Raw genomic sequence first — 9,917 nt, forward strand, 5'->3', positions numbered from 1 at the left:
AAACAATGATGATCATGATGACACATATGTCATCATCAATTATCAAGTTTCATTCCATCATTAAGCAAAAATAAAGTGGTGACATTTGTTGATATTCCCTGTTGACTACTCATCTTGTTGCTCTGCACTTTCAAAGATGAGTAGAATAGGGGAAAAAATATTCATTACTTGAAAAACACAAGGCTAAGCAACAGGAAAATTGTTCAGTTGCCACACACTTAATATGTATTTGCATGAACGGTTTTAGACTGGAAAAACAAATGTTGTTAGGGTGAGTGAGAAAAAATCTTTGTTACTTTGAATGAACATACTCAGTTTTTTTCTTTTCAGTAACTTTTCTCTTTGGTATTCTTCTTTCTTTTCTTTTCTTTTACTTGTTTCAGTTATTTGACTGCAGCCATGCTGGAGCACCGCCTTTAGTCGACCAAATCGACCCCAGGACTTATTCTTTGAAAGCCTAGTGCTTATTCTATCGGTCTCTTTTGCTGAACCGCTAAGTTACGGGGACATAAACACACCACCATCGGTTGTCAAGCGACGTTGGGGGGACAAACACAGACACACAAACATAAACACACACACACATACATATATACATATATACGACGGGCTTCTTTCAGTTTCCGTCTACCAAATCCACCCACAAAGCTTTGGTCGGCCTGAGGCTATAGTAGAAGACACTTGCCCAAGGTGTCACGCAGTGGGAATGAACCCGGAACCATGTGGTTGGTAAGCGAGCTACTTACCACACAACCACTCCTACACCTGTATTAATAATTATAGAAAATATCCGGCTGTAATTCTAAATCTTAGTTGTACATGTACATAATATTTCTAACTTATGTACCTGAATATATACATATTGTTTTTTTTAGTCGCGGCTGCGAGGAATGATAAGCCAGTCTCTTGAGTTAAATCTTGTTGAAGGACCTTTCATAACACCGGACTCCTTATCAATATTCAACCATCCTTCTAATAAAGTAAGTTTTTTTAACATTTGTTTTTATATTACTTTATTGTAACCCCAAGTTTTATAATAATAATAATAATAATAATCTTCCTTGATAAGGTTTTTTTTAAATATATGCTACCTACTTTTGTTTGTGCTGCATTAAATGTATTGCAAGTTTTCATTTCTTATTTCTTTCTTGGCTTAGTTTAATTACTTTTGTGCCATCACCATCATCAGCACTACTACCACCACTGCAACCATGACAATCACCACCATCTTAGCGTCATCACCACCACCACTATCATCAGTGCAAGCACAACCATCCTTGGAGTCACTACCACCATTATTGCAAGATTTATTATCATTTCAGCCATCACCACCATTGTCATCACAACCACTCATCATCACCACCATCACAACCATCACCACTCATCATCACCATTGCAACCATTCGTCATCATCACCACCACATTACCGTCATCGTTTTTACTACCACTATCATTATCATTACAATCACCATTGTAATCCCTAGTGCTGCCATCATTAATACCACCATTTTCATCACTACTACTTCCATCATCATGATTGTTGTGTCCCTTACACCATCTATAAATTTTACTTCAGTCATTCATTATTACCAACATCAATGAAGAAATCTAATATGAGTGGGGTGATGAAAAATTCCTGGCTTTAAGAGTACTGCAAAAGGCCTGGCTGGAGGACCAACCTTCTTAGTTCTTTTACAAGACTGAAAAAAACTGAAGGACCACTGCAATAAGTGTGTGATTCTGAGAGGGGAATATGCTAAATAAAATCATAATTAACTGATCCTCCTGTATTTTCTTTTACCCAAAGCCAGGAACTTTTCAGCACCCCTTGCATTTAAAAAAAAAAAAGAACTGTTATTTGTGATTATTTAGTCATAAAAACACATCATTAAAAGATGACAACTGTAGGAATAATGGCTTTTTTTCTTTACTTCTAGGCTTACTTGAAGATCAATAAAGGCTCTGGGTATTTCCATGTTGAATCAGTTCCTACGTCATTTGTGGATGTCAGACTTATCAACCATAACAACACAATACAAGTAAGTGTGGATGTAACTCTCATAACGTGGGTCAGGAGTGTCAAACTCATTTGATTTTGTGGACCAAATTAAAGCATAAACTAGATCTTGTGGGCCAGATAGAGTTAATGATTTCTAAAAACCCTGTTACTAGTGTAGACCAAAGTAAATGCATGAAGAGGTCATTGTACATTATAACAGTTAGTTTAGTTTAGTTTAGTTTGGCCGTCCTCCTGGATGCTTCACTGATTTCATGTGAGCACACCATCTGTGTACACACCCATGTCATGTCATATGAGCACATCTGTCATTCCACTGTCCTGAAGCAAGTTGTCCACATAGGTTAGATGTTGCTTCTTCCTTCAACTAATGGCCATAAGACCAGTTGATACACGGGTTTTGCCGGATGCCTGATGCAGTGATCAGTAATTCTCGCTCTTCTCTGCTGACTCTTCCCAGTCACTTTGGGTGGATGTTGTTAAAGCTGCTCTCGTTGGTTAAATGAGCTGTCCATGTAACCTTCAGTCAAGATCCTGAGAGTTAGTTTTGTTATAGTGCTGAAAGTTGGATTCTCACCAAGAAATATAAGAAGTGTTAGAAAAGAAATAGTATAAAGTGTTTGTAAAGATTGTGTGCAGGGATATTTGGAGGAAAAACTCACCTCTAACCAACATATATGTTTGTATCTATATTCATTCCTATTAACCCTTTAGCATTTAAACTGGCCATATGCATCCCAAATATTCTACTGAGTTTATGTTCAAACTGGCCAGATCCAGCCTCTTGCACCTATCCTGCAATGTCATTCTAAAAGTAAACAATCATATCATCAAAGTCTTGAATCTAATGCATGATAAATTCAAAACAATGTGAATAAACAAGTATTTCATTTAGCAGAGTAATCTTAATGCTAAAGGGTGAAATAAGAGTCTTTAGAGTGAGAACAAGAATAGAAATTGTCAAAATGAATGCATATATTACTTGAAAAGGCTAATGCTTGATAGAAAGCTTGCACTGTTTTACCTACAAAACCTTTCAGTATCATATCACTAGAATCCATTTGGACTAACAGAAGCATAAATTTGAAGGAAGAAAAATCTGCTGCTTGACTCAACATGTACAGACAAAGTGAAAGGAAAATAGGGCACATTGTTTGAGATAGCATTGGTTCCTAAGGGGCAGCAACGACATACGTGAAAACTGCTGTAAATCATGACTCTTTTTGGGCTTTGACTCAAAATGCATGCCAGTGATTTAGATATATTACAGAATATTTTAAAAATTAAAAAATAAATTTTTTTATGTCAAATTGATATGGGGCTTGACAAGACATGTTTGATACTGCTCCACTATGAGGTTTACTCAAGTTCATCAGGATGACAATAAAGGTTTTATTTCTTCCTCACAGTTGAGTGGAGTGTGGTCAGTGACTTGATTGGTTGTCCAACAGCTGTAAAGCTAACTACTCCAGTAATTATCTGTAATCCTAAAACATCACTCTGTTATTGTATAGATAATGTATGCAACAAACAAAGGAAAATTACATGTGAAATAAAACAATTTTCCATTGTAAAAATTAGCATTTGAAGTCAGAACATATGTGATCATCATTGTCTTCATCATTGTTTTGTGTCCTCTTTCCCTGTTGCTTTGGTTTTGATGGTTTGCCATGGGTCAGTCAGCATATATTTGAGAGGCCTGCCTACCTAGATGAGTTGGGAGACTTCATCTTTTGTTTCATTTTTTGTTAGGTATCTACAGCTGGATGCCCTGTAATGCCAGTCACTTTATAGAGTGTACTGGATGCTTTTTTTTTTTTTTTTTGGCACTAGCACTAGAGAGCTATGTCTTTTAGAACTAAAGGATCTCATGACCTCACATCACTGCTTGTTTTCCAGCCTCTTTACAGAGTGAGAAACATGAATGTTAGGGATAGAAATACTCAGTTTATTATCTTTTGTTACATTGTTCTTTCTGGTTAAAATATCAAGTGTATTTTGTTGTTTAGGTGATACCCAAACTTGATGGAATGACTCAAGTGAAGGTTCACGATCTCTGCTTGGATTTGTCACATCCTCCTTCGACCATGGCTCAAGTATCTGGAGTTGGTTACATTCATCTTTATGTCATTGACAAGGTAAGTATCTTTTTATATCACCATTCATCATCAACATTACTTTATTGTTGTTTTCTATGCTGGTATGGATTGGAAGACTATGTCTAGCTCTAATGTTCCACTTTTGGTATGGTTTATATGGCTGAATGCCCCTCTGAGTATCAACCACTTTACAATGTGTACAAGGGTATCTGCAGAGTTTTAATCCTAAATATTAGAGGTGTGCATTATATACAACAACTGGATGAGAACTGTATATTATACACAAAAGGTATTTTTTCCAAAATGTCATATCTCATAATTAGAAGTGCACATTATTTATAAATAAATACACAGCTCTCCTACTCTCTCATTAATCTCTATACTTACAGCATTTGGAGGTTCTGAAATGATTTGTTCTGTATTTTTATTTTTATTTCTTGTTCTTTATCTGGTTTATTGTGACTTTAATATACCCTGGAAAGTACATGGAAATGGTTTTTCATTGACTTCTCTCTGTGGGCATGAAGCCCTTCATATTTCAGAGAAAGGGAGCTGAGACATTTATGTCTTTCCCAGGAAGATTTAACAATATGATATGAATTGAAATAGCTAGATTACAAGAATGAAAACCTGTAATTATAGAAGTTGTGAATCTATGCAATCAAGAGTAGATTCTGTTATTTCCTGCCAGTAGACAATTGTCTTGGCGCAAGTAACAAATCAACAAATCTAAAAGGCGGTAGTGGTAGCAGTGACAGCAGGGTTTTGGTTTTGTTTGTATCTCTTCCTTTTAAGGTTTCTCTCAGTAAACTAAATGATTTTTATTTTGTGTTTCTGTAGGTTGAACTTGGTAAAGATATAATAGCCAAAGTGAACATCTTAGACATCAATGGTAAACCACTTTCAGCCAAGTTTTACCACCTCATGAATGTAACACTTTCCACAGAATCTGACATTCTCTCTGTGCAGTAAGTATAGTCAGCTAATTAAGTAACTCATTTTCATCACCATTTAATGTCTATTTTACATGCTAGCCTGCACTGGAAAAGGCTGCACTGAGACCTGGTGTCAGCTTTAGCATGGTTTTTATAGCTGGATGCCCTTCTTAATGTGAACCATTTTACAGTGTGTACTTGGTGTTTCTTTCATGCTACTGGCACTAGTAAGGTCAACAATATGTGTATCGTCATCATCATTTCACATCCATTGTCCAGACTGGCATGGGTTATGTACACATACATATTATATAGGTAGTTAGGGTAAATCCCAGCTGTTTCCTCTTGAAGCACAATTGCTTATTCCATTATTACAATCAATATGTATCCATAGTTACTATTGTATGTTAACCAAAACACCTATTAAAGTTGAGAATTGGGAAAATATTATTTGCAGAGTTATATAACAAATCAGGAAAATGGAAATTTTTTGGTATTATTTATTCTCCATTACTCATGTTTCATTTGCTAATAGGAATTACAAAGTTTTACATGTTAGATAGACATGTAAGGAATTTCCTATCAAAATTCCATATATGTCTATCATGTAAATTTTTGTACTTCCTATTAGCAAATGAAACGTGTGTAATGGTGAATAAATAATACCAAAAAACAATTTCTATTTCCTTGTTTTGTTATACATACATATATACACACACTCACGCACATACAAATATATATATATAGTGACACATGCACACAAACACACAGATGCATGTTTACACTTCCCTAATATGCCGTGTAGTAGGAGGGAACCCATAGCTACATAGATGTGAAGCAAACTCATTGCCCCCCCACACACATACACACTCTCACGCACATGTATATGCATATCATTTTATTTTGTGTAGGCCAGCATTTGATGATAAAGGTGACTCAACTGAAGCTCAGTATCTTGTCAAAGGTTTACATATCGGTCACACCACACTTACTTGCTCAGCAATAATGAAATCTGGAGAAAGAATCTTTAGTAAAACCAAACCAATTGAGGTAATGTATATTATATATTGTTTCTTTTTGTTTATTTAAAGAAGCAGGTAATTCATACAATTATTTATCTCTTATTTATGACAAAAATCTGAAACATTAGTCTCTGCTGCCAAGAGGTTTATAGATTAGGAAATTATTAGCAATAAAGTATGTATTTTAGATTCTAAATTTGTTAGAATTTTAGTATTTTGCATAGCATTTGCCTACCACTATCTTTGTTTTAATGTCCATTTTTCCATGCTTGCATCAGTCAGATGGAATTTGCTGAGGTAGATTTTCTAAGACCAGATACCCTTCCTGTCCCCAACTCCCACCTATTGCTGAGTAATTTTTTCTTTCCACCCTTATAGCCAGACATGTTTTCATAGAAAATTGGACACTGATACGCTTGTGTGACAGTGATGCTCATTTACAACTATCCTGTAATTTCAAAACAAGGAGACATGTACACACTCACATCTATATATGTCAGGTTTCTATCAATGTCTGTCTCCCAAATTTGTTCATAAGGCTTTAGTTGGTTTGGGACAGGACTCTAGTAGAATGACCAAGGTTCTTTCTGCTATTGTTTAGAGTGAGTTGCTAAGATTCCAAGATTGTTATCAACCATATTGTGCTACACCCTCAGTCTGTTGCTAACTACAACCATTGCCATAACTCATAAATAGGTTTGCTTTGCTTTGTTCATTGTTCTTGGTGCTGATATAGTTGTGAGCCCTCTCATCTCATGAATCTCATGCAGAACATTGAAGATCTGACTGCTGGCAGGTGGGCCGCTTGAGTGCTAGGCTGATACTCATATTCAGTTGTACTCAAGGACCATGTTGCCAAGTCTAGGAATTGAACCTACAACCTTATGATTGTAAACTCAGTACCCTAACCACTCGGTCACATATCTTCACAACTCTTTTGTAGACTTAGTTTTATTATGTAAAATTGCTTATTCTGATTTCTGCTAGATTTAGTCTGATGTTGTTTGATATGTTTCAGGTGTTCCCACCATTACGTCTACGACCCCGGACCCTAACTCTCATTATTGGTGCTGTCTATCAGGTAATTAACTATTTATACTTCATTACTAAGTTTTTTTTCCCCCATTTAACTGTATTACTGGAAATATTTAATTTTTGTGTCTTTGACATATGAAAACTTGTGAAACTAAAGTAATTAAAAATATTCAAAGATATCAGAGCTATGTTTGATTATGTGATTAAATTAATGAGATAATTGGGAGTGTCATTGGTAAAAATGTATTTGGCCGATAGAAAATTAAATTATCTGAATATTATTAAGAAATTAATAGACTTGCTGTTGGAAACAGCTGCATATAAATCTGTGTAGTACCAGCATGAACTCACATATGCAAGATGTTGTTGATAGATTTACTATTTCCAATTTTTCAGATACTAGCTACTGGTGGACCACGCACCCAAGGATCTGTCGAATTCTCTATGGAAAATTCTGCAAAGGCTAGCATTTCCAATATTGGACTTGTTGAAGCTCTGGAACTGGGATCAACAAAGCTAGTTGGCCAAGCAGTTGGCCTTCATCCAGATAATAATGAACCAGTTGTCTATTCAGAGGTAAACTTAATGAACCACATTTCTATCAATTACTAATTTCTGACTCATAATTATTGATTATCAGTTATGAACTATATTTATTGATTGTTATATTATCTTTGGCTACGTTTTAGATAATCTTAATATATAAAGCTGAAGTTGTGTGTCTGTGTGAAGCCTTTCTAAAACTTTATAGAAATCCACATTTTCCACTTTTTCGTAAAAATTTTTACATCAATGGAATTTTCTCGATGTGAACTTTCCAGTGCAGTAATTAGATTTTTAAAATTCCGTTTACTTTGTGTGATTTAAGGGAGATTTGGCTGTTGTTTCTAGCAACTTTTATATTTCATCCCTTCTACCTGGAACGCCATTCTTACACACACGCTCAACATAAAAATATAGAGAGTAAGAGTAAAAGAGGGAGAGGGAGAGAGAGAGAGAAAGTGATACATACAACGTCATAGATTAAACTTTCATCTCAGTATTTTTTACCTATTTTTCATAACATAGATACGTAAAAACACACGCAACCACACATACATGACCTGTGACAACAACATACACATTGCTCTCAATCTCTATTCATTTCTCCCCCTCTTCCTCTCTCGCTCTCTCAAACGTATACACGTGCAAGTAAACACAATCATTCACATTGTGGTATATTTACAAAACATTGATGGCATAACTACAGAGTTGTATCCCCCAACCTTGGAAGGTCATAACTTTCATAAAAATGAATATTTTTTAATGAAATTTTCTATGCATATATTATTTATTATGTAGATTCCAAATATACAAAGATTTTCGGTGAAAGTGTTTTGGAAGGGGGTGGGGTACAATATTCGGAAATTCCACTTAAATTCCTCTTAACTTCCAGGAAAATGAATATTTTTTCATGAAATTTTGTACAAATGTACCTTGAGGTATGTACATTTCAAGCATGTAGGAATTTTGAAGGAAACAACTGCAGGTTATTTTTGAGAAGTGTTCTCCACTCGGTGGTGTTTCGGAGCAAGTCGTCCATATTTGCTTCATTTTTCTCTATTATGTGCTTATGTGCATCCTTAGATTTCTAATGAAGTAATAGGCAGTGAAGAGAAGCAGTCATAAGAAAACTTTTAACTACCCCTATTCCTTTCTCTCCCCCTCTCTACTTCTTCCTCTCTCGCTCTCTCAAAAGCATACACGTGCAAGTACACAATCATTCAGTAAAATATAACTCATGTTCGTCAATGTTTTGTAAATTTACCACGATTTTCAGTAGGGTGTTAGGGTTAGGGTTTTAGGGTCAGGGTTAGTGTTTAGGATTAATGTTACGGTTACGTTTTTTAGGGTTAGGGTTAGTGTTAGGATTAGGTTTAGGATTAGGGTTGGGTAATCGTGCGGGTGTTAATCTGAAAAATTACAGACCCTCCCATCTATTATAACTTTTGTTGTTCTGTTTAATATATACATAGATTATGCCTCCAAAGAAGAGAGTTTGCTGGGGAAAGACAGGAACCGGTTTAAAATGACAGCCATAGACTGCTGCAATTCACCACATTCCAGTAGCTACTTTGAACATAATGCAAAATGGTGCATCAACACCTTCTGCCCAATCTGAAAGAATTCTGGCAAAACTGTTTAGCAACAGATCGCCAGCAATTGCTTCATCACAAATTGCCATCCTAGCTCCTGTGAAAAGGGATTACCCTGCTATGTATAATCAGGGGCAGCGCAAAAAGTTGTTTTGCACAAGCATTTCTATAGCCAATTACACGGATGAAATTTACGTATGCTTAATAATTTAACGCAAAACAGCCTTCAGACTTTCCCTATTAATTTCATCGTCTTTTGAATTATGAACATATTTACATCATAAGGGTTTTTTCGTTGTAAGGCTTTCTTTTTTAGTTGATTTTCAGCTAGCAAGACTTATCGTAGATGGCATAATAAGTCACACCCGGACAAGGTCGGGTTATACTGCTAGTATACCTATAAATCTCAATTTTCAATTGTAAATTTACTCTACTCTTAAGTTCCTTAGATCCTTTTTACGTATCTCACTCCTAAGATTCTCTGTGTGCTGTGAGCATTAGAAAGCTTCTTAAGTTAACCCCCCACCTCTCTCCTCTGTATGTCTCTCTATCTCTCTCTCCCTCCTCTCTCTCTCTCTCTCTCTCTCTCTCTCTCTATATATATATATATATATATATATATATATATATATATATATATATATATATATATATATATATATATATATATATAT

General features: G+C 35.4%; 1 protein-coding gene across 4 annotated transcripts in view; it reads left to right on the forward strand.

Moving 5' to 3' along the window:
• The window catches only part of LOC106869274 (nuclear pore membrane glycoprotein 210), a 115,338-nt gene that overhangs the window by 63,228 nt on the left and 42,193 nt on the right, over nucleotides 1–9,917 (forward strand). For all 4 annotated transcript variants that reach the window (XM_052968387.2, XM_089352464.1, XM_052968388.2 and 1 more), the window contains 7 exons: nucleotides 876–980; nucleotides 1,938–2,039; nucleotides 4,027–4,155; nucleotides 4,957–5,084; nucleotides 5,963–6,101; nucleotides 7,092–7,154; nucleotides 7,505–7,684. In XM_052968387.2, coding sequence (XP_052824347.1) covers nucleotides 876–980; nucleotides 1,938–2,039; nucleotides 4,027–4,155; nucleotides 4,957–5,084; nucleotides 5,963–6,101; nucleotides 7,092–7,154; nucleotides 7,505–7,684 — 846 coding nt within the window. The remainder of the gene's footprint in view (nucleotides 1–875; nucleotides 981–1,937; nucleotides 2,040–4,026; nucleotides 4,156–4,956; nucleotides 5,085–5,962; nucleotides 6,102–7,091; nucleotides 7,155–7,504; nucleotides 7,685–9,917) is intronic.

This window comes from Octopus bimaculoides, chromosome 5, assembly GCF_046866305.1.
Source record: "Octopus bimaculoides isolate indiv1 chromosome 5, ASM4686630v1, whole genome shotgun sequence".
NCBI lineage: Eukaryota > Metazoa > Mollusca > Cephalopoda > Octopoda > Octopodidae > Octopus > Octopus bimaculoides.